This window comes from Chlamydotis macqueenii, chromosome 4 (genome assembly GCF_036417535.1).
Source record: "Chlamydotis macqueenii isolate bChlMac1 chromosome 4, bChlMac1.mat, whole genome shotgun sequence".
In the NCBI taxonomy this organism is placed as follows: Eukaryota; Metazoa; Chordata; class Aves; order Otidiformes; family Otididae; genus Chlamydotis; species Chlamydotis macqueenii.
The window spans coordinates 78,269,156-78,293,734 of record NC_141559.1 but is presented as its reverse complement, the minus strand read 5'-3'; the positions used below and the strand labels follow the sequence as shown (position 1 = coordinate 78,293,734).

At 46.1% G+C, this 24,579-nt stretch overlaps 1 protein-coding gene across 4 annotated transcripts in view; it reads left to right on the top strand.

The window, feature by feature from the left end:
- The window catches only part of REEP1 (receptor accessory protein 1), a 71,016-nt gene that overhangs the window by 15,384 nt on the left and 31,053 nt on the right, over positions 1-24,579 (top strand). For all 4 annotated transcript variants that reach the window (XM_086746167.1, XM_086746166.1, XM_086746169.1 and 1 more), the window contains exons 2-5: positions 11,240-11,312; positions 15,202-15,278; positions 17,133-17,253; positions 18,906-19,019. In XM_086746167.1, coding sequence (XP_086602293.1) covers positions 11,240-11,312; positions 15,202-15,278; positions 17,133-17,253; positions 18,906-19,019 — 385 coding nt within the window. The remainder of the gene's footprint in view (positions 1-11,239; positions 11,313-15,201; positions 15,279-17,132; positions 17,254-18,905; positions 19,020-24,579) is intronic.

Here is a 24,579-nt window from a genome sequence, read left to right as displayed (position 1 = left end):
TCACTAGAAGCAGCTAAGCAAGAGAATCAAAGCAATAAGTGTTTGTAAATATTAATTTCATCTTCCTCACCCCTTTTTTAAAAGCTTTTATGGTAGTGGCAACTCAGTCCATGTTAATTCCTACAGTTCAGACAATGGTACTTCACACGCTTCCTTTGGCAGTCAAGTTTTATTTTGTAAGTGGCTGAGTGAGGTTTGTGCTACTGCAGCAGCTCATTTGGAGCAGGCTAAAAGCAGCATTTTCAGAGTCCTGCTGTAGCGTGACGTCTGTTATTGTCATGCCATGACCCCAGCTTAGCTCCTTAGGGAGGGCAGTGCTTGGGATGATGCCCTTTTCCTTTGGGAAAGGGTGTGGTGTGGCTGAGCAAGAAGGTTCTCCAAGCAGCAAGGAAAAGTCTCCTCCTCATTCAGGGAGTAGGTCACTGTCTCTTCTGCACCTCTGATGATGGGAAAGGTGCAGTGCTGCTGTTCTCCAGATCTCAATACAGGATTAGTTTAGCAAGAGGGTTAGCTCGCAGGTTGAGGAAAGTAATTGCTCCCCTCTATGTGCCAAGTGTGAGACAGTGTCTGGCTGGAGTAGTGTGTCTCATTTGGGTCTCCCTTGCATAAGGAGGGTACCGTCAGGATGCAGTGAGTCCAGTGAAAGGGGGGCTGGAGCACACTGGTGCACCAGGAGAGGTGAGCAGGCTGAATTTGTTCAGCCTGAACAAGAGATGGCGAAGGGGAGATCTTGGTGCTCGCTTCAAAAACATGGTGGGTTGTTACAGATAGAATAGAGCCAGGCTTTTGGTGGAGGCGGACAGCGAAAAGGTGAGAGGAAGTGGATGCAAGTTTCAATAAAGGAAATTCTGTTTAGATATAAAGAAAGAATTATTCAAAGTGAGGGTAAGCAAACACTGGAACAGGGATCCAGAGGTGAAGATACTGAAAATTTGTCCAGACAGGGCCTGGATCTACCTGATGTAAACTCAAAGTCGGTCCTGTTTTGGATTAAAGACTTGTAGAGATCTCTTCCTACCTAAATTACTGTGTGATTCCAGCCTAAAGGACACGTTGCTGTTTCTTATATTACATTCACCATTCTTTCACTTGGACAGTGTCCAGTAGCACAGGAAATTATATCTGTCACATAGGTTTTGCTCTTCCTCTTCTTAGATGGAAGAGTGTGGGGAAGAAAGGTGTTTACAGTGGTTTGGTTTAGTGTTGTTGAGGTTTTTTAATATCTAAGCTGTCATTTGTTGATACAGGCGAAAATGGGCTGAAGATTTACATCTGGCAGGGGATGGGTGCTGCTTCTTAGGTGCTGGGCAAGTCTGGTTCCTCTGGAGTCAGCCCTGGAGGAAGTTCTCTTCCTCTCCAGTGAGCACGAGCGATGAGGCACTCTGGCACAGAAGCCAAAGCGTTGGCTGTCCCCCGTACTCTTCAGAACTTCAGGGGATTATTTAGAGTGCCTACCTGCTGTTTTTTATCACTTATCCTAACACTGTGATTTAGGATTATCCAGTAAATGGTCATTTTCCTTGTAATTTTTTTTAATTAGAGACAAATAATTTTACTGGTAGTTGAAGCTGAATTCAGAGGTGTAGCCAGGAGCTCTGATTATTCATTAGTGATCTGTGGCTTCAGCATAGAGGCTTGCTTCCTTCTGATTTCCTCTCTTTTATGTCTAGGTTAGACCAGAGGCTAGGCTGTATCAGTTTAGCTCCAGCTGCAGATCTCTCCCTCCTTGTTTATCTCAGTTGTACCATGCATTTCATTAAGATGCTCTTATTAGCCATATAAAATTGAGGGATTAAAAAGGATGAATGAAATGAGAAAAGACCCCGGAGGAAAGAACTCTATTAAATTCGTGGTAGAAATCCTTGTCAAATGCATATGAGAAAAGACTAGAAGTCTCTTTTTCAAGCTGTGTAAAAGTGTCTCATTTTCCTTTCTTTCCTTTAAAAAAAAAAAAAAAAAAAGGCAGGTCCTAGTAAAAAAAGCAGATGCCCAGCCCCTCCCTAAAATGTTGTTACAGTACCCAGAAGAAATACCAATCTGTGTCTGTGGGCCATAAAGAGAAATGTGGTTTGCGTGGCCTGCGAACTCCCTGTAATGTCGCAGCTGTTATCTATAGCATGTGACGTTCCCACGCCCGTCCTAATGCAAGCGTTGAGATGGTCTGCGTATTCCGAAATTACCTGTAGAATCGTCTTGCCTTAGCTTTCCTACACTCTTCCTTTAAAACTGGATGTTGTTGATGTCCCTGACGTAACCTTCCTGTATAATTTCAACTGAGTCTCCCTGTCCTTACTTAAAATCGAGATCAAACACCAATGAAGTAGAAATCGTCAGAAATCAATGGAAGTGCAATCGGCTTAGATACTCAGGTCACTAATATTTATACTGCCGTCTGAAATCCTCCTTTGAAATGTGCTGTCAAAATGAAAGAGATGTTTTAAAGGTGGGTGAGAGTTGGTTTGTTTGGTTTTTTTACTTAACTAGCGTTAGATACTAGGGCTGGTACGTAGCGCTTACGATGGAGTTGGGTCCCACACGTTTTCACTGTGGCTGGTCCCTCCAAATGTTTGGTCTTCTGGTTTTTCCAGTTAATGTTCTGGAGTCCTCAGAGACGTAAGAAGTTACAGTCAGTTACTGATGGAAGGAGAGTTATGCAGTGTATTATTAATTTATTAGCATATTTATAGAAATGTCCAGACAGTAGTAAGATTTTCTCCTCAGGATGTTTCGCACCAAGCTGGCCATGATTGTAGCGGTACTTGTTGTATAGCAAACTGTTCTCCTTGGCTCGTGTAGAGACTTAACCGAGGTTTCCGTCCTCCTCCAAGAGCTTGTGGAGATCTCTTGAGACCCGGTGCTGCTCAGAGCAGCCTTGGGATTGCTCGATTTGTGTCAGTGGACTAAACCATTGGTAACCCATGGGAAATCAGTATTTTTCATGGCTTTAGCTGAATATTTGGGCCCAAGAGGTCTTTTGGTTTGATTTTTAAATCACACCGGTGAGTTAAAATATTCCTTGTACTTGGTTAAGCACTTCTAGTAATATTCTGTCCCCGGGAAGCTGAAGTAACGTTGCTCTAAGGAGATCATGTTGCAATTGATCTGGACGAGTTATAGTTTAGTTTAATTTTTTATTCCTGTTTTCTGTCCTGTGAGTACAACACTAGAATTCTAAAGTTCTCTTTCAATGAAGAAGAGACAAACAGGAGCTTTTGTATTTCTTACCACCTCCTCAGCCACTGCTAGAACTTGGTTTGATGGTGAAAGATTTCTGTAACCTGAAGTGAGTTTTAGGATGCACAGTGTAGGATTGTGCTCTAAATTGGGATTTCTGTACGTGTTTACACTTCCTAAAGGTTGATTCATGTAGCATCAGTTAAAATAACTCCAAAATACTGTGGTTTTATATGAAAATGATGCGGAGCTTCTTTGTCGACATGCAATCCATATTTTATACCTTTTTTAGCCTAGAAATTAGTTTGGTTAGGTTATATGTTTCTTTCTGTTCCTTTTTGTGTCATGAGCCTACCATAAATCTGTAGGCTAACTCACAATACAGATTTTAAACCATCTGTCATCTCTGGAATATAATGTCAGTGCTTCTAAAAAAGCCCTTTTCCACATAAACATCCCCCTCTCCAGAGTCAGGAAAAGCAGCACTTACTGTTTAAAACATAGCATTTCGTTTTCAAATGGCCATTTATTTGGCTTGGAAAAAGACAGGGCTCTCCAAGCAGGAACTATACGGTCAGTACTGGATGGAGAAAACATCAGGGGCACACAGATGCTAAGCCCTGCCTTTTTGGAGCAGTGAAGCTGGGTGAAGAGCTGACCCGGTCACATAGCAGAGAATGTTTTCTTCTTTAAAAGGCACAGATTTTATTCCCCTCAGTGTCACACTTTGATGAATTATTTTTTCTCCCTCGAAAGGGTCTGAATGAAGCGGTGGGCTGTGCCAGCGCCAAGAGAAAGCTCAGTGCCCCCGCGGACTGTTTTCTCCTGTGTTCTTGCTGAGCTGAAGCGTGGAGAGGGGAGGAGCGGCGATGGGGCAAATGGCTCCGAAGAGGCCAACGAAACACTATCTCTTTCAGGCAGCTGCTCAGAGCCTCGTGGCGTGTGCCAGGAGCGGCGTTCCTATCAAACTGCAGCTTCTCACCAACAGGTCATGGCCCCACACCAGCCCTACACACTCTCCATGCAGACCCTTCCTTCAAAACATTGCGTTGGGGGCCAACAAATTCCCCTTGCTCAGCAGCAGCCCATCTCCACTGGGCCAAGCAGCTCCACTAAAGGCAGCGTGAAGTAGAACAGACCCGCTTAGTAAGCCGTCTACCTGCAATAAATTCGCTTCCTAAAATAGCGGCAGAGCCAAGGGATATTTTTGTAGCAGCTACACAGACCTTTTCTATTCTGAAGGACTGCAAAGAAAACTTTGAAACGTTGGCTTGTGTGTAAACTGGTGCAATTCTACCTGAGTTTGAAGGCAGCCTGGAACAATAACCCTGGGAAGGGTGAAGTACCTGCTTAATCTCTATTGGGCTTTAAATGTGGCACTCAGGGGTGTCCGTGGAAGTGTCAGCCCTGGGAGATACTTCAGTGCTGGTAGTTTTAGTAGGAGCATCAGGTTTTAGTTGTCATCAGGTGCTTTATCTTAATGATCCAACTATTTTACAAGATCTCTCCATCAGTAGTATTGTTATAGGCAGAAGAGAGAAATGCTAAAATAAGAACAGCTGTGGAAAAGGAAATCATATTTGCCTTCTTTAGGCGAGTCTGGATGTGGGATCTCAATGTGAGTAAACGTAATAGTTGTGTGATAGCTTGAGGCTGGCCAAGGCCACTTCCTCCACCCGTCCCTGTTGCCGTGTCTCTTCACCTGTTTGAGCGTGGCCGTCTTCCAGCTTCCATGTGAGGAGTGCCCTGGCTGAGAAAAAAAAAAAAAAAGGTGGTGTCAACTGGAGAGGAGTATGTGCAGCTTTGGGAGGATCAAGACTGCTTAAATTAGAAGCATCAAGGACAGCCCTTGCTCCTGCTATTTCTGCTGGAAGGACAGTCGGGCGTCGCTTTACCCCACGGTTTCACCAAGAGGAGCGATTAGGTTTCACCTGCTGTTAGGTTATGTTAACCAAGTCAAAGTGTGTGGTTTACTTCTGTAGCAGCCTGGCTGAGAAGTCAGAGGTGGATCTGGACGGAAAGCGGAGCATCGGTGTGTTAGATGCTGAGTTCTCCTGGGCCTGCCCTCTGTTTCCTTGGTGCTGTGGATGTGCATGGTGCTTGAGAAGCGCTTGTGAGGACAAGGTTTCAGCGATCCAGAGAGCTAAGCAGGTCCCCCACCGAGGACGTGGGGAGGAATGTTTCCTAAAGCAGAGGGACGTGCTGGGTAACCGTTCAAGTGGAGCTTTACACCTTGTTAGTACCCGCGGAGGCAGTGCACGACTGCCTGAGTGACATGGGCACAGCTGCATGGTTGTCCTCTGCAGCAGGGAACCAACGTTGCCAGAATGTTTGATTCCAGTTGCAAATGGAGTTTGAAGTGAGCCTGACCTGCCTCAGAGGTGTCAGGGCCAAGCACTTTCCTTGGAGGATGGTTTTGTCACTGAGGCACCGTGCGCATTTGATATTCTCAGAGTGTGTCGGGGTGTCAGGCTGGCATGGCTGAGGATCTGCGTCTCCTGGTGCCCAGGGTGGAGATGGCCACAGCTGCACCCCGAGGGTGAACAGACAAGTTCCTGACTGCCCTGGAGCCACCGTGCAGGACCTGTTCTGCTGCAAAATGACCACAAAGAATCTGCAGGAGCCATCTCCCAGGGAATACCAGCCCAAAGCCGCCTCCTCTGCAGCTGGTGCTTCTTCCATGGAAGTCCCTTTTTGAATATCAGGCATTTGGGCTGTCAAGGCGCTCGCATTAACCCTTTCCCTGACCTCGTGCGCTGCTTATTTTCACTTCCACAGCTGTTGGATTTAAACTGGGAACCTTTGATGCTAAGACAGTGCTGTTTATTTTTAATCTGTGGCACTGTGTGAACCTTAATTAGGACTGATAATAAGGAACGCAAACCTACTGGCACCCTTCTTGGCTGTTTCAGCGAGGAGTGCTGGCGTGGTGACAGCTCAGCTGCTGCTCCGTGCGTAAGAAGCACGCACTAGCCAGCGATCGTGTTGAGGAAATATGAAATATTTCAATGATTCCTAAATGCATCCATCTCTGTGTTTGAGCAGAAGTTTGCCATCTTGGCTGCTGTGTGCCGATGATACGGAGACATTAGTTAGTTATGAGTAAAGTAAGGGCTGTTCTATTTATGCTGTAGCAGTACAATGTCCTAAATGTTTGGGCACCCCAAACACTGCTGGTGTCATGGTAACTAGATGAGCAAAACTTGGATGGCTTGGGATGTGGATGGCACTGTGCTGTAACAGTAGGTTACCATCCAGAAGACTCAAGATAATGGATATGGAGGCATTTCTGGAGGTAACCTGAGTCCTGGCCAATACTCCTGAGATCGCTGAGAGTCTTTCCATTTATTTCAGTGGCTGCTCTGCTGAGTGTGAGTTAATTTTACAGGTAAATGGCTGTAGGACCAGGCCCCTCATGAGGAAAATGGCATCACCAAATCATCAGAACTCAAGACACTACATGAAACCCTCCCAGGTGCTGCTGCTGCCAGCTCTCATGCTGAACTCCAGTCTATAACCTAGATGTCGTTAGGAATATTGTCACATCTGGGTTAGCCTGTGCTCTGTGGTGGTCAGGTCACTGCACCAGCAGATCCAGAGAAGGAATAGAAGGATACAGTAGCCAGGGCTGGCTGTGGCTGTACTGGCAAGTCGAGACAGAGGAAGGTCTGGTGATGGTGCAGCTGCTCCCCTGGAATGTGACAGAGATTGCTAAAGAACAGCAGTTCAGTTGCTTTAATATTCCCCTGATAATCAGGAAACCCCACAATATGGGAAGCTTCATCCCTTCCTCTCTCATTTAGTGGTGGATTTGAATACAAATACCAAAACCAAACCCCAAATTCTATGTCATGTAGTTATATAAATAAATACAGTTACTCAGTTCTACAGATTAACTCTTGGCAGTAGAGAGGGTTTCTCACCTCCTTTTTGACTTTTGTTTTCTTGATTGAGTTGAACATCCCTTTACTGGGGACTACTCCCATCAGGAGTAGAAGCAAATAACCTGTTATTTGTCTTTTCTGCAAACGAAACAATTGTAGCATTTGCAGTTGCTCCTGTGGATGTTTTCCGGTGTCCTTCCACACACTTTCATTGCCCTTCTCCTTTCTCCTGCCTCCGCCATCTCCCTTTTGACTAAGAATGACCAGAAGTGCACGTGGTAGTCCAGACTGAGGATTGCTGCTGCTGCTGCTGTGCCTAATAGGATTATAAGATTTTCAGCATTAATCCTTATCCTAGTCTTTAGGAAGACTAACCTTTTACTTAGATTTTTGCCTCCTGTTGCACGATTAGTTGACTCTTCAGTGATTTCTTTACAGTTGCTGTTTTGTTCTTTTTCAAGGCAGTTGTAATTGATGCAGACCTCCGGCATGGAGCAGTGTAAGAAGTGTTTAGACTGTTGTGGTTATTTGTTTAGTGCTGCTTTTCCTAACTCACTGATGAATGTCACTACTTCCTTGCTTTTCCCTGTACACTGAGGGTGTTTGTTGTAGCCCAGGCTGTAGGAACACAGCTCTGTAGCCTTAAACATAGCAACTACTACGTCAAGCTCTGGGAGTCCTTGGTTTGCCGATCAGGATGTCTGCTTCTCCTTTTGCACAGAGGGTAAGAGAGCCAAGGCTTTCCAGGGTACACAGCTCATTCAAAGGAGCTTTGAAAGATGGAAATGGGTGGGGAGTGGGTTGACTCTGTATTTGTAGCCTGGTTTCCTAAGGAAATGAGGCTTAAGCAATCTGTTTTTCCACTGCTGCTGACTTTTGCATCTGCAAAGTAATTGTGGCCAAAATAGATGGGTCAGAGAGGTCTCAACTATTATGTTTCTACATTATTCTTAAGAATTAGCTGCTGGATAGGAGATTGTCTCATAGCAGTGCCTGCCGAGAGGTAAAAGCTGCAGTGTTAACTCCACAGGCTGGTCATTAATTTGGCTTGCCAGCTGACAGCACCAGTGGAACAGCCAATGCACGTATCACAGAAGGAGTCCTAGCACATGTGGTCCCGAGGTCAGCTGGCAGTTGTGGGAGGGAGCTGAGGACCTGCGCTGCGATTTTGGGGATGTGTGAGGGAAGCTGAAGGTCCTGTGGTGTGGTTCAGAGAACATCAGGTAGAAGAGGATTATAGAGATGAGGAGGAACTGCGGAATGCCGTGGTTGGAATTTGTGTGGCTTGGGCTGCTGCTTCTCAAACTGTGGGCTGTCCGGGAACAGCTTGTTTTAGAGGCGATGGGCTGATGTGCAATGAGAGAGCAAGGAGCACAGGAACTCCGGGATGTGGGAGAAGACATACAAGGAACAGCAGAAAAGAAGCTGGTCACTACAGTCATTAAAAGAGAGAAGGGACTGAGGTGGGTTGTGATAAAATACCAAACCCACAGTAGTTAGGAGCAGTGTTTTTTGGGCGTGGAAAGCAAAGGCTCAGCTTGGTAGGCAAGGAGGGGGGTAGTGGCAAGGGGAGAGAGGTTTAAACACTGATGCATTGAGATGGGGTAGAAACCACACAAAGGAGGCTGGAAAGGAGACTTAGGCAAGGAATTATTTTGTCGCTTGGGCAGAGGGACAAAGAATCAGCCTTGGTTTTGAGTACGGTGTGCAGGAGGAGTGATTTGGCAACAGTCTGAGCATGGGGATGAAGGAAGGCAGGAATCACCGATATCTTTAATTATACAGGAAGCAAGGATGAGGGGGAGGAGTATTGTCTTCAGCAGGGGAGAGGAACTGAGGGAAGAGATAGAGGATTGACGGGTATGTTTGATTTCAGTCAAGTGTACTCAAGCCTGATCCAAAGCCCAGTGAAGACAGGAACCTCAAGAGACTTTTTGGAATATGCCCATGTGCAGGTATTTGTCTCCAAAACCCTGAATATGCTGTACAGAAGTGCCTGAACGTATTTTGTCTTCCATTGGTAGGGTGTATCCAGAGGTTAAGTGACTCCAAGCCACATAGTCAGCTATAGCAGTGACAAGACTGGGATCCAACATTCCTTCAAACAGTGTTCAGTCTGGTAAACCATAGCAGTAATAAATATCCATATATGCACACAACAAGCCACAAGGCAGATCAGTCTCCAATTTGGGGAGGGCACACCGCCTTATTAACTGTCCCTTGCTCTGCATATGCAGAAGTATTACAGTTTCCTTCTCTCACAGGATTTTTTTTGTGTGTGTTTATTGTCTGCAACTAATTGTTTTCTAGTGATCCTGTAAACTGTTTGCTTCTTCAGGATCCAGTTACTTTCTGTTACCAGCACAAACTGAGGAAATGAATATCAATCATTCTGTGATTATTTGCAGGAAATAAAAGCGTGAGATAGCAACCAGCCAGGGCCAAGAAGGAAGGACAGAAATGCGGTACTTTTTATAAGTAGAGCCAAAAATATTATTAATGTGCTCAGCTGTTAGTTTCAGAGTATTGTGGAGCTTTTTTCCTTTCGTGAGCTCCACTTTCTTCAGGTTAGGTTCTGCTATCATTGAACTCAGAGCTAATTTGTTATTAGCTTCAGTGAGAACAGGATCAAGCTATTGTCTGGGTGTCCTTCCCTTAACCGATGTTGCTGTTCGTTAAGATGCTGCAAGGGACGAAAGTGTCTTTAGCTTCCCAGAATCTTTCTGAATCTAATCCCTGCATATAGCACAGCCCACGTGGGTGAAATAGGTTCAGAGCTGACTGTTTCCAGCAAAGCTTTTTGAAGCCATTGTGAAGCCCCTGTAAAATCCTGGATCTGCTCGCTCAGTAGCTGCCTTTCTGAAGTCTGCACTGTGCTTCAGGTTTTGCTGTGCTGTGCTACAGTAAGCATGATGAATAGCAGACAAATTGTCTTTGGTCACTGCTTCGGAAGTTAAGATGTGTGCTGGCTCCCCCCAGTCTTTCACAAATATCTTCTTGAGCTACGGGAAGTACAATGGTACACCATATCCCAGAGTGTTAATTTTTAATGTCTTGGGCACGTAATGGACTCAACCGAAATTATGAGTCCCATGGCACACAATTGCTACTGGCAGGATGGAAAAGACGACTGCAGGTCCATGTGGCCCCACACTTAGGGGTTGAAACATTGATCATTTCCATTCCCAAGAGCAGCCGAGACAGCTGTATGAATTTAAAGCAAAAGCTCCAATGGAGAGAGGAATAGTTGTGAGCCAATAAACATTCCTCTGCAATCTATTAAATTCAGACTTTGCAGCATCGTCGTCCTGCATTGAACAAAACTGACTGAAACCTGGGCAGGGCAGAGTGGTTTTGACAAGCCTATGTTTATGTCCAGAATAATCGAAGTGAATGAGCAGCTAGGCAGTGATGCAGAGAGGAGCTAGTACAAAAAATTCTCAACCGCTTTTTCTCAGTAGTGCTATTTTTAACTTACAGATCCATATTTCTTTCTTACATGAAATCTTGAAGCTGACAGCATCCCTTTCAGACTTGAAAATGAAACCGTTTGAAAGAACAGTAGAGCTGGGATTTTGGTGGGCAAATTTCTTCTCCTTTGATGAGCCCAAATTGACTTTTCTGAACAGGGTGGGGCTCTTCCCTTTAGCAGGTATAACGTAGGATAAGGCCCCAGCATTCAAACCCCTGTGCTAGTAGAACTTGGATGCTGCTTTATCCTCTGACAGCTTTTCAGAGTACTGAATAGAGGTGGAAGGGATTTTAGACAAATGATTCTCATTTTGTCCTGCCTCTGAAAGCAATGCTCCTGTGTTCCTGATGTCACAGTAGATTATTTTGAAACCAGATTTTTAATTTCCTTTTAAAAGTGTGTTAGCCTTTTTTGTTGTTGTTTATTTGTTTTGTTTTGTGTGTAACTCATGAGGTGCAGCTATGGAAACCATTGCAAAAGGAAAGTCAGCCTGAATTCCTCCTCTTCGTTCATGTCACTGGTAATAGTTTCTCTGAATTCAGTGATGCAAAATCATTCCTGTACTGTACTTAGTGCACTCAAGCTTAAATAAAATCCTAACACTTTTTGCTAGTGCAAGAAACACGTTTAACAGACAATGGGGGGAAAATCTTTCTCTGTGACAGGAAATCAATTTAATCCATTTATTGTTTGTTTGTTTTTTTTCCAGGCTTATATTTGGCACTCTTTACCCTGCATATTATTCTTACAAAGCCGTGAAATCAAAGGACATCAAAGAATATGTGAGTAATGAGGTTTGTGGCTGTGCTGCAAGGTTTATTTTCTAAGACTGCTCCTCACCACATTGTAAAGATCTTGCCTGTGTTCTGGGAAAGCTTGTAGAGGGGTGCAAGGGGAAGGCTGGCCTGAAGGTGGGCTGGCTGATTGCTAGGCACAAGTCTCAAATAAGGAGACTTGGGTTTGTGCTCCTGGCTCCTCTGCAGAGTTGATGTGCTCCTTGACAAATGTGTGCTATTTCTCCGGTGGTGCGAGCTATATACGGCCAACTTAAAAGGTATTTGGCATCCAGAGCCTTACGTGTTTTCCTTTTGTTTCTGAAGAGCAGCATAAATCAAAGCCTTTTCAAAAAGCCTTGAAGCTTTAGCTGCTCGTTGAAAACAAGGATCAGAGGAGCACGAATGACTGAATACTCAGACAGAAACATCCTTCCTTCTGGAGCGACCTATTTACAGGCAGGTCTGGCAGCTGGGTGTGCTGTCCTGTCCTTTTGCTGAAAAATCTTCCCTGGGCCCCAGTTCCTAAAGGCGTATGGGACCATCAAGGAAAGTGAAACACTGGAGAATCAATGGATGCTTGGATGCTGTTGGAGTCCTGTAGGATTTGTAGTGCCCTCCACAGCCTGAGCTCTGTTAACATCAGTGAACCCGACTCAACCTTCAGATCTTGACCCTTCAATCCTCCCAAGATCCTGGGGATAACAAGCCCTTATTCTCCTCCGGGTAACAGTGTAGATGGCTATCCCATTAAGTCCTTAGTGCACGCTCAAACTGGGACTCGCTGTGGCTGCTGAGATTTTCCTTTCTGTCAATCTCCTCCTTCAGATAATGATTTTGGGTATTTTGAGAATCCTGTGTTACAGCACACATCAGATACTTCAGGTGAAATGTCCCTGCAGCCCTTGGACAGCTGTGTTCTGTAAGTTTGTATGCCCTTCGCCTGGAAATGCTGAAGAGGTGCGTTAGCATTCCCAAACAGTGTCTGCCACTGATACTTAACATTTCCATAGTCCTTTTCTGGAAAATATTTTGTTGAAGGGTCCAGTTCCTGTTGGAAATTCAATTGCAAAAGAGGAACTCGCATCAGACGCAGGGGGTCATGACCCAAATGTGAGAGCAGCTGATCTAAGACCTGATCTGCACGTACAATTGTTTTTCAGTTTAACACACCAGTTGTGGCAATATGTTTGTTAGGGGTCTGATTAAAAAAAAAAAAAGTAGTAATTTACACTGAAACTGTACAAACCCTTCATTCAAAAACTTAAATTAGTTTATTTTTATTTTCCTTGATAGTAGTCATTTTCATAAATGATGTTTTAGGCTGATCCGAGCCCCTCTGCACCGGGTCTTAGGGTTTCTGTTTAAAAGTTTTGCTGGCAGTAACATCTAACTGACAGAATCATGCTGGCAGTGAGGCTTTGAAGGAGCTGCAGTTATATAAAAAGTCTGGCAGAAGCTGCCCTGGGAAGACAACGCTCTCGGGCATTTGGCAGTGCCATTCTACTGCTGTAACGCTAAATATAAATATACCTATAAACATACATGTAAGTCCCAGGGGAGCAGGTACATAGCTGGGTGACAGGTGCTCAGGAGTAATTTCAGTACCTGCAGGGAGGGTGGAGAGAGACTACAGGTACTGTCCCCACTGCAGTGGAGAGAAGAAGCCACTTCAGAGCTAGTGAGATCCAGATTTATTGCCACCTCCACCATCCTTTCCCCAGAACAGCACCTGGTGTAGGTATCTCTCTCGGTGCTGCCTTCTTTCCAGCCTTCCCTTATTCTGTTGCAATTATCCCAGCCTTAGGTAACACAGTCCAATTCTCTAATTCATGGATTTTCATGGATTTTACTTCCGTGAGCTTTCTAATGTTCCAGCAAAGCTGCTTAGGGTTCTCCCTTTTCAAATAGAGCAAATTAGACAACAATTTTCAGTTAAATTAAAAACTTTTGTCTTTCCTTTGGAGAGACAGATTCTTAAAGCTATTTGACTTTTCTGTTTTACAATGGAAAAAAAAAATATTGAGGGGGAATAAAAAGTTTCTCTGTCATCTCCAGTACTTGGAAATTACTCTGCACATCACCTCTGTGGTGACAGTGCCGCAGAAGAGGACCACCAAGGAGCACCACGTCACTTGATAAAAAAATCACTGAAAGTGCTGATGGCATGTGACAAATATGGTGTTTCTTTCCAGCCCAGAAAGAACCAGTACTGCATACCTCAGAATAACTGAGCTGTGCTTTTAAATGCCATTTAGTGCTCAGTGGCAAAAATCCCCAAATTCCCGAATTACTCGAGACAGTACAGTTTCCCTGACCAGGTCACAGTCCCCAGACACTCCTGCTGTGTCTGTCAGTATCAACGCAAAGGAGAGCATCCATAAACCATCGACCCCACAGTGGAGTTACCATAGTTGAACACAGTGACAGCACAGCACAAGCTTTCACTACCAATATGAGGTAAAATGGTCTCACTGTGGTGGGTTGACCCCGGCTGGATGCCAGGTGCTCACCAAAGCTGCTTTATAAATCCCCTCTTCAGCTGGACAGGGGAGAGGAAATATAACGAAAGGCTCGTGGGTCAAGGTAAGGACAGGGTTGTCACTCAGCAGTTACTATCATGTGCAAAACAGACTTGGCTTGGAGAAGATTAATTTAATTTATTGACGATTAATAACAGAGTAGGGTAGTGAGAAACAAGAAACAAACTGAAAAAAACCACCTCCTCCCTGCCCCCCCCCACCTTATTCCCAGGCTCATCTTCACTCCTGAGTTCTTTGCCTCCTCCCTCTGAGTGGTGCAGGGGGATGGGGAACGGGGGTTGCAGTCAGTTCGTCACACGTTGTCTCTGCCAGTCCTTCCTCCTCAAGGGAAGAGCTCCTCGCACTCTTCCCCTGGTCCAGTGTGAGGTCCCTCCCATGGCAGAGTCCTCCACAAACTTCTCCAATGTGAGTCCTTCCCGTGGGCTGCAGTTCTTCAGGAACTGCTCCAGCATGGGTCCCTTCCAAGGAGTGCAAGTCCTTCAGGACCAGACTGCTACACCATGGGTCCCCCATGGGGTCATAAGCCCTGCCAGCAAACCTGCTGCGGTATGGGCTCCTCTCTCCACGGGTCCACAGGTCCTGCCAGGAGCCTGCTCCAGCCTGGCTGCAGCAGGTCTGACTTGGAGCCAGCTGACGTTGGCTCTGTTGGACATAGGGGAAGCTTCTAGCAGCTTCTCACAGAAGCCACTCCTACAGCCCTCTGGCTACCAGAACCCTGCCACGCAAACCCAATACGCTCACCTAAGCCCTAGGTAAGGGATTTAAGCTAATGGACTTGCCCTTGTCACTGTAATGGGCTCAGGGTGTGGATGTGAGGAGGCAATGCCACTCAAATGATGCACGCTAATTCAATAAGTTACAATGAGTTGCTTGTGCTCCTGAGCCCTGGATCATGGGATGGGCAGTTACTTCTTTATCTCTTCCTGGCTAATTTCCCCTGCCTGTAGATATTATGTAAGTAATTACATTTTGTTTTAATTGCAGTTTGGCCAACACCCTTTGCTGCTGAGATGAGCCAAGTGAGATTTTTAATGCCCTGTGATAGGGCTGTGGTCCTCCACTGGTCAGTGGAGCTTCCTCTCTAGGGGCAGAGTCAGGCTGCTCTTCTTTTCATGAAATCTGCTCTCAAGGCCACAATGTTCCTTCCCAAGGGCTTGTGTGGAAATCTGGTGTGTGTTATGTGCTGAGATGGGGGCAGCTCTGGCATCTTCAAGTCTGCAGTAATTGTTAAATATGCAAGGGGTGGAAAAATAACCTCTCTTTTCCTGTGGGAGTTATTCTGTGCACTTGTGCCTGTAAGAGAGAGTTCAAGGCCCTTGGAGAAAAATGACCCAGCTACTGTTTTTGTTTACCAGGTGAAATGGATGATGTACTGGATCATATTCGCGCTCTTCACGACAGCAGAGACATTCACGGATATCTTTCTTTGCTGGTGAGCACAAGAAGGGAGAGGGTCTTTGACATAAGATGGAAATAAAATGGAAATGTTTACAAAGGGCAGAAAGGGGCACAAAGGTGCATTGTCTTCTGAACATGGGGCTAGCAGCTTCAGATGCACAGTGGGGTTTTGTGTGGAGGAGCCGTGCTTCCTTTCTCGGTGCTGTCATAGGAAAAGCAAGAAAGAAGATGGAACTGCTCAGTGATATCTCGTTAGCGAGAAATCATTACAGGAGTCTCAGTCCCCTGCCTGTCAGAGAGAGGCACAGCTGATCGCCGAGTTGGATGCTTGCGGAGATCATCGTGTAAACAACAGCAGCTTTAGCTACAGCCATAGTTCTACACTTACCTGGCTATGTCCTGCGGTAAATACACAGACTCTAGGGATCAGGCAGAAACAGCCCTGCAGCACAAGACTTTGTGGGTTGCTGCGTGGGTGGTTGTTCCTGTGATGTTTTGCCAGGCCTGTTCCTGGTTAGGCTGGGTTTATGGTTTGATGGAGGACAGTGACAGTCTGAACTGATTGGGGCTCTCTGGTGCCAGTGGAAGGATTTTCATGGTAACCTCTCTTGGGACAAGAGCACATAAATGCCCATTGATTATGTTTACTTACTTAAATTTGGATGCTCAAGCTTGGAAATGTTTGTTGCTTGGTTGCCCTTTTCAGTAAGGCCTTTTTAGTGGAAACCAGTGAGATCAGTTGACTTCAGGATGAAAATTTAACTGTAGCGCATGGCTCTCGCCTACAGCCTGTTCCTGCGTAGCACTCTAGTGAGTCCTCCAGACAAAAGGAATTGGGGGTACTTGGCAACACGTCAGATCTGTTAAAAAGGAGATGAAAGACATTATTGTCTTTCTATCTAACTTGCATGCAGATCTCCCTCCACTGTCTTCATGTGGAGTTTTGGTTTTTTTGGAGGATGTATTATGTGGGTCTCGGGAGGAAGGAAAGAGGGCCTGTCCGCCCTGTGAAATCAAGTATGCTGCAGACATCCTCAGTGAGGTGGAAGAGCAACCTGGCAAATCCGCGCTGAGAGCAGAGCATCGCAGAGGCCCACTGGGTCGGACTTGGCTGCTGTCTGGCCCAGCTGGCTCAGTGACAGCGCTGTGGGAGCACAGCAGGAGTCTGTCTGGGTCCAGCTGGGCTGGTGCGCAGCCATTTGCAGGGTCTCTGCTGCTCTTGCTTGCACCCGCCTACAAAGCGTAGTGTTGGTTGCCCGCATGAGGATGCTGCTAGGTGGCCAGCCTTGAGCTCTAGGCTTTATCCTCCAGATAAGAGTTTAGATAATCTAGTCTCAAGAAGTCCCTGGCTTGTTGTTACAGCTAGAGCGTGTCCTGCTGTTAGTTCGTGTCCTGCATATTTTACATATTTTACCTGAAAGCCACAATGTGGGTCTGTACCTTTATGTTGCGTGTTGCTTGGACAGCAAAGGTTCTTGTATTTGTTTCGGTCAGATAAGTGTTAACCTTAAAAGCAGAAAAGCAGAGAGATGAAAGATGCATAAATATGTTGATGAAATACTGATTTGCTGGTTTACTCTTTGCTCTCTCATAATGTCTGGGGGTGAAGGCAGCATCTGTGCTCTTTGCGTGTAGAAAGCTCCTCTTACGACACAGCAGAGTCTCTTCCAGACCATTTAAATAATAGCCCTGCTACCCCAGTAAAAATTTACCCACATGCCCAGTCGAGATGTGTGCAAAGGTGAGTGAATGTGTTTTGGTCTTGGGATTCTTTGGTAAGCAAAACCTGCCCTAAGTTAGACTGGCTAGTCCGTTCCTGTCCTGAGCATCTCTAATTAAGGGCAGTGGTTAAATTGGGAGCAGACGTTAACAGCTCTTTTTCTTCTAGGTTTCCATTCTATTATGAACTCAAAATAGCCTTTGTAGCTTGGCTGCTCTCTCCGTACACAAAAGGTTCCAGCCTCCTGTACAGGAAATTTGTTCATCCAACACTGTCTTCAAAAGAGAAGGTAATCACAGGTGCCTGGGTCCTCTCTGGGTGGAGCAGATCTACAGTGTGGTTACTCCAGTCTTTGTGTCACTCATTTTCATTGAAGGACTGGGAGCTGCTGATTCTCTTCCTCTATGATTTGATAATCTCCTTTTGGTTGGTGTTTTTGTTCTTTGTGGTTGTTGTGTTTTTAAATACTGGCATCTGTTCAGCGCACTCACACGTATTAACTCATCTTTGTGCACTTGAGAAGTTAGGAGGGAGGGGGATAAAAATACCTCCTGAGCTGCTTTGCCCATACTGACTGAATACAGCTGGAGTCTGTGTTGTGACTGGATATAACGATTAGAGAAACAAGGTCTGGCAGCCAGGGCTCCTTAACTTTGTTCCCAGCTCTGCCTAAAACTTTGTGCAGCGATGAGACAAATAGCCAAGCCTGTCTGAAAGGGGCTTAGGATGCGCTTGCCTGGCTGGGAGATGTATAGCATGCTTAAGTAAGGCACGTAGCATGTTGAGGTCCTGGTTTGAGAAATGTCTTGCTCAAATTCATGATGCTAATTTTGAGGGCGGACGTTAGAGCTTGGATCATTTGCCTGCCTAGGAGATTCCTGTGGCTGTGAATGGGACATTGTCGGGCAGATCCCTTTGGCTCATGTGGATACACAGGCCGAAAATAGCTATCAGTCACATATCAACGTGCAAACCACTAAGAAGTGGATAGCTGTTTCCCATGTTGGCAACTGTGGAAGTGCAAGATCTCCATTTAGCCACAGGCAGCGCATGAACAGTTGCATCACAGTCCTATCCAAAGAGGACAGTGGAGATCAGTCCTCTGTCTCTCTGCTTCCTGGAAACTTCTGCTTACGCTTCTCATAAGTAGTGCTTGTGCATTTTGGGTTGCCAGCTCTTATCTACTAGGACTAGGGAAGGAATCACTAAGCAGCCAGCAGCTTCTCACAGCCTCCAGTCCCTACTAACCCAGCACATCCAGTAGCTGAGTGCTAGAAGTCATTGTCATCCATTATCATCCATGATCATCCAGACCCCTGTGTCTGGAGGGAGGGAGGATGAGGGCAGGAACTTTCATAACCAATTCACTGTATATTGAGCAGCATCGAAGTCCAGAAGCTCTGGACCTACCAATTCCATGGGCATGTTGAAGCCAGACACTGCAATGATGTGCAGAGATGTCTCAGATACTTCTGAGACCACCAGTCCTGGACCCAGGGCAGTACAGCTGCTGCTGCCCAGTGTCATAATATGATTCTTTTAAACTATGGTCCATTCTAATTTGTTTTTAGAGTCCATAGATTGCAAGTGGCTCCTGACACACCCTGGTCCATTCTGCCCAGGTGGATGTGTCTGTCTTGCTTCCAGGACCTATTGGTGATGATTGCACTGTACAAGTGTATCCCAACTTTGGGTCCTAATCTTCCATTTGCAGAATAAAGAGTTCCCAAAGCCTGCAATGGGAGTTACTACTCCTCTGCAAACCTTTCCGCTTTGCAAGCATTGGCTGTGAACCTCTCTCCAGCCAAGGTAGAGGAAATGGAGGTTGTCTACCTCCATAAAAGATGACCTGGCCCTACCAAGAGTTTGAGACTGGGAGCACTCTGAACTTGTCCTTCTTGTGCTTTTTTTTTTTGTTTGTTTTGTTGTCTACTGTGACAGGAGATCGATGACTGCCTCGTCCAGGCAAAAGACCGGAGCTACGATGCCCTTGTGCACTTTGGGAAGCGGGGGCTGAACGTCGCTGCCACAGCAGCCGTCATGGCAGCTTCAAAGGTAAAGGTGTGGGTCAGGACGGTGACATTAGCATCTCATCTGCATCCGTGGCCAACAGCAGCCAGAGTGTGGACGGGGAGAGATGGTGGGGGTAGAGATTGTCTTACTGATTTGCATCATGCCTTTCAATCTCCCATTCACCAGCCACACAGGTGCCTCTTGGGAGGAAGACAGTACGTGTGGTGCTTAGTAAACCTGTAGGAGGTTGGAAATGCAGGATTAAAACTAGGGTTTGCCTCAGGCCTTTGTAGAATTTTACATTTTCCATCAGTACCGAGGTGACAGTTTTAGCAATACTGTTCATCACAGCTTGTGCTCTTCATTTTCACTGTCAAAACAGGAGCATACTTTCATGAAAGATGCTGATGTTAGGTGAACACAGTTAACACCTGTGGCAGGTAGAAAATGATCTATTGATGAGATTGAGAGGTTGTTCATGGATTGATTGACTGACTGACTGATTTTTATAACAAAACTGTGGCAGGGAAGTATTTTTTTTTTTTTTGGTCAGCACCTTCTACGGTGAAGGGAAAAGCCGTCTGCACCCTAGTTTGTCAATTGTTATGCTGAATTGTTGAGAAGTCTGGAGGATCCAGTGACCTATAATTTGGGTACTGACAGAAACCAGATGTGATCTGAAGTTTGTGAAGGCTAAAAGTTCATCTGCAAGGCTTACACAAAATAGCTGGTGTATAATTCTCTGGAGACATGTTTATGTAAGAGTGAATGGGAAGTGGCGTTAGTTGCTTTTGGTGAATGAGGAGATGTCGGATGAGTGGTCTCATCTGAAGAGGTGCATCCTGTACTCTGTTCCTGGCTTAGAGCCAGCACCAGAAAATAGCCGTTATCTCTGTTTCTCTGCTTGTGTAAAAGCTGCAAGGACTTGATAACTGCATTTTGTGGTCCTGCTCTCTGGCCATGGATTATCGTGGCTTAGGGTAGATGTGCACAGTGACTGTACTCTTGTGTTTTGGAGAAAATACTTGTATAAGAGAGGGGGCTTTCATGCAGTCAGATACAATGCCTCTTGCAAAAGGACAGTAGAAATGTGGGCAAGGTAGGCACTGGTATTAGGAAAAATATTGGGAATGGGAGTTGAAGTTATTTTCATCTGTCAAATGGTTTTCTTATGACCTTGGGCACATCATTTTAGTATGTCCTGGTTTTACCTTCTAGTGAAGTGGGGAGCCCCTGGGAGATGTGCCATGCACATGTAAGATCACAAGGATATGCAAAAGCTATATCCTGTTCCAAAGAAAAGCCAAAAATGGCCTCCCTTTTCCCTGCAAAGCATTGTGCAAACAGTGGCTGTCAGGCCTAGCTTAGTTCTTCTCAACTGTTGCTCTTCAGTGGGGAGGCTCTGCTAACCCAGGGACTGGCTAATTCAAACCTGGACTGAAACCGGGGATAAACGTGGAGCTAAGGCAAAGCTGTATATCACATGCCCAACGAAGCAACACTTGTGTGATGCCGCCATGACATTTAATGCTTTTACAGCTGCTGTGTAAGCCTGAAGAAGTCACACCATGGACATAAATAGGCTCTGGGAATGCCTGTTTTGCAGCACTGCCTTTGCTCTGAGCCCCTTCCTGCAAGGTGCTGTAGACTCTCTGTGCTAGAGCTGTTTTTAGGACAGAGTGAGAAACTGTGTGTGAATCCTGAAGAAACTCTGACTCTTGTTTGGGTAGCTCCTGAATAAGCGAAGCTCAACAGTAGCCCAGACCCAGAGTGCCAACCTGTTCATCTCAGGACTGCAACAGTGTCTTCTTCAGCTCTTCATCCTGAATGAACAGTCAGCACCACAGTTTTTCTTCCCACTGCTCTGCTTTTCTGGTGTTTTTTTTTCTTAAGAATCTCACTGCCTTGAAATGTGTCTCCAGTGGCAGTGGAAAGCTGGGTAGAAGGGAGAAAAGTCTCCAGGGTACAAGGGAGCCATTGTTTTGCATGAGTTAATGAAGCTCCCCATTCAGTGCTGGAAGAAAGCAGCTCTGACTTGTGTGGTATTGTTCTGTGGCACATCTGCCAGCCTAACTTGAGAGAAAACAGTTAAGATACTGCAACCTGTGAATGGACCAGAAGACTCTTTCCTGCAGGGTACTTTGGGGAGGTAGAAAATGATCTGTTGATAAGATTGAAAGGTTGTTCATGGATTGATTGACTGACTGACTGATTTTTATAACAAAGCAATGACTGTTCATATTTTTGTTTCAACCTTGATGTTTAAATTACTCTGAATGTGTATGGAAAAATAGGACTCCTGGCTTCCTTCATCACTTTGGCATATGGCCTCCAGCAAGCTGCTTGCGTGTGCCTCAGGGTGAAGATCGAAGAGAAAGGATGAGCTGATCTGGCAGGTTTCCCCCTCCGAAATAGGGTAATATTCCTGCTCCCAGTGCGTTACTGTGCAGCAGCTCTTAGGACCTCCTTAGGTTATCTCTATTCTATCAGAAAGCTAATCCAGAAAGAAAAAAAGGGAACTGTTTTTTTGAGCCCACAAGTGTGTCTCGAGTGCCTGAGCCAGCACAAGGGAAGGGAGAGAACTACATTGTGAGGAGTATGGGCGGAGGAAAGGAAAGCAAGATCTTCCCTTCCTGGTCATGGGAAGCAGATGGATGAGCTCTGGTGCTCATGAGACCACACCCTTTATGCATTTACACTCTTTGTGGTGTAATGATCAGGAATGGTTGAAGCAGCTTCTGCCCTTCTCAAACTGAATTTGCTGTCTTTCAGGCAGGGGGAGTTGAACAGCTGTGATTTACAGCCTGATGTGTTGCAGTACGGAAGTGCTGAGCTGGGGTTCCTCAGGCATTCAGGATGTGAAGCGTGATGGGTTGGGTGTGGAGGTGTCTCTTTAGCTGTCTCTGTTGCTGTGCAGGGAGCTGTTTCCAAGAGAGGAGCGATACAAGCAGGTACAGGTAGTAACAGCTTCTGTTGCTCTGGTTTTCAGCTGCCGTTAAATGCATGTCAACGCCCTTACTTGCTCACTTGAGAAGGAGTTAGAGCTAGATTATCCTGTGTGAGAAAAGTTTAAATGACTAATTATCTGGAAAACACTTTGAGCTGACAAATGCCGGACAAGATTGCCATGCTGTCCTTGGGGGGGGGGAAGCTTCCAAGGAGGGAGGAAAGAGAATACTGTTCTTGAGGCTTATCCTGGCTTTCCCAATGCCATGGTTTAAGAGTATCCAGCTAGCCTATGATGAGTGTTGAGTGTAAATAGAAAGTGAGCCCTGAACAGGTTCATTGAGTTTCAGCCTGTAATGGATCATGTTAAAATTGGAACCTGTAGAGATGACCACGTATTCAGAAGTACTGAGCTCCTGCAGCTTCCGTGGAAAATGTGGCTTTTACCAGCAAGTGAATGTGAGGATCTGTCTTATTTCCTGCTTCACTTGAATTAATGGGCAAGGAAAAGGTAGATTTTATTAAGAAATGGACCCTCAGACTTTGCAAGTCAGCGTCTTCTGGGGGCAAATACACAGTGAGATGCTGGGCTGGAAGTGTACGCTATACAAACCTGTTTTCAATAAATTAGCTTAAATCTAAATGCTCCCACTATGCATAGCCCTGTCCTCTCCTTTCTCGATGAGCTATGGTAACTGATCTTATTGTGCTCCACGGGATCCATCATGGTCTTTTGTCTTTCTTGACAATATCTTTGGGCAAGGCCCATCTCTTCATTCTTTTTGTCCATTGGGCTGCACAAATGACTAGCGCTCTGATTACCGGTTATGTGTGACAGGCTGCTACTTACATCTTTACCACAGGCTAAGACGCTGCAAGCTGTGCGTAGCCACACTTTCCTTATCTCTGATCCCTTGGCCCTTTCCCCTTTCTATCTTAAATACCCTAAACTTTTAGTTGGCCAAGTGCAGGCTTGTCTCCTTTCCTCCTGCTCCCTTCCCCTGCTCTGTTTTGTTTTGAAGCCACAGTTGTGCTAACATTGGCACAAACCTGTGCCAGTTCATTTTACAGGCTGAGGAGCTGTCAGTGTCCCAAGCACCCTGAGTCTTCCCAGCCTGCTCGCTTGGGTGTTTTCTCTTTCTCTCTCTCTCTCTCTCTCTCTCGTCTATTTTTGATGCTCTCTAAGCAGGCAGAGCATTGGATATCTGGTCTTATTACCCCTGCTAGGTGCTCAACACAGATTTTTCCCTGCCCTCAGCAGCTTGTGTCCCCACCAAGGAGCATAATCTCATCTGGGGCTCTGTAATCCTGTCCTCGTTGCTTGGTCATTCTGTCACATACTGTGACTTCAAGAGGTCAGTCCTAAGTGGCAGGATTAGATGACCGGACAGTAAATCCTGCTGCTCTTTTTGTGTTTTCAGTCAGTTCCAACTAGTTCGGCCATTCCTGCTTGTGAAGGGCCCAGGGCACTGACTGCCACCTTCTTTCCAGCTCACCTTGGGGGAGGAGAGGAGAGGAGAAGCAAAAAAAAGGAACCTGCTTTTGGGCCACAGCAGAAGGGCAGCAGCAGCAAGGCCGTTATGGCCCTGGTAGTGGGGCAGGTGCAAGGCCTTGGCCAGGCAGTGGAGCTGTCAGATGGAGGCCTTGGCCGTAAGTGGGTTTTTTGTTGGCACCAGTCAGGTTTCTAATGTGAGCAGCTGGGATGTGTGTGGCTGCAGTGAGGAGAGGTACCAATGGCTCGGAGGCAGCACCAGCCTCCTCCAGCACACTTGTGTGTACTCCCTCACTGTCACCATGTGCCCAGCACTTTCTCATCCTCTGCCTGTCACCCTGAGCCTCTCACCACCTGCTGCCTTACCATGTCCCAAATCCCCAACCCTTCTACTCCCTGTTTCTCTTCCCAAGAGCCCTGCCATTGCCTCCTCTGTCTCTGCAACCCTCCCATCATGAGTTTTGCACTCTCCTGCAGCTCTCTGATGCTCTCCTTGAAGCTCCTGGGTTTCCCAGATCCTGTTTGCATGTATCCTTATTCCTCACCCTGAACAAACCAGTTCTGCCAAGAAGGCCAATGTCTTTCCCCACTCGCAGGACAAATCCTGCTCTCAATCACTTAACCATCCCCAAGCTGCACCTCAACTCTGCTCTTCAAAGGAGAGCTGTGGAAGACATCTCTCATCTGTTGATCATTGTAACCCAGAGGTTTCTGGTAATGTACCTTCCTCTGCCCTTCTTCTGCCCCACTGTGTGTAGGGCAGGGACTGTTTGCACAGCAGCTGATGCTGTGGCCCGTTGTGTGCCCCTTGGTACGGCCTGCCTTCAGGAGGGGGAGTGGGGCACAGTACGCTGCTGGCAGTGGGCGCAGTGCCTTGGCAGGAGATGATAAATGAGGTGGAGGGAGCAGGCACGCATGACTGGTGTCGATGAAAAGCCTGTTTGTGCCTAATAAGTCTGAGAAACAGTCCAGGAGCCTTTCATGCGTGGGGAAATATGGCTTGCGGTGCTGCCAGAGCTAGCACTCACTGGTTATCAGTTAAAAGGACCAGGCATGCAGACGAAAGCGGGAGGGTTTCAGGGTGTGCATCCACCTCCTTAACATACAGGAGTGCAGTGTCAGCACTTTCCAAACGGCTTCAGCTCACAACCACCTGTCTGGTCC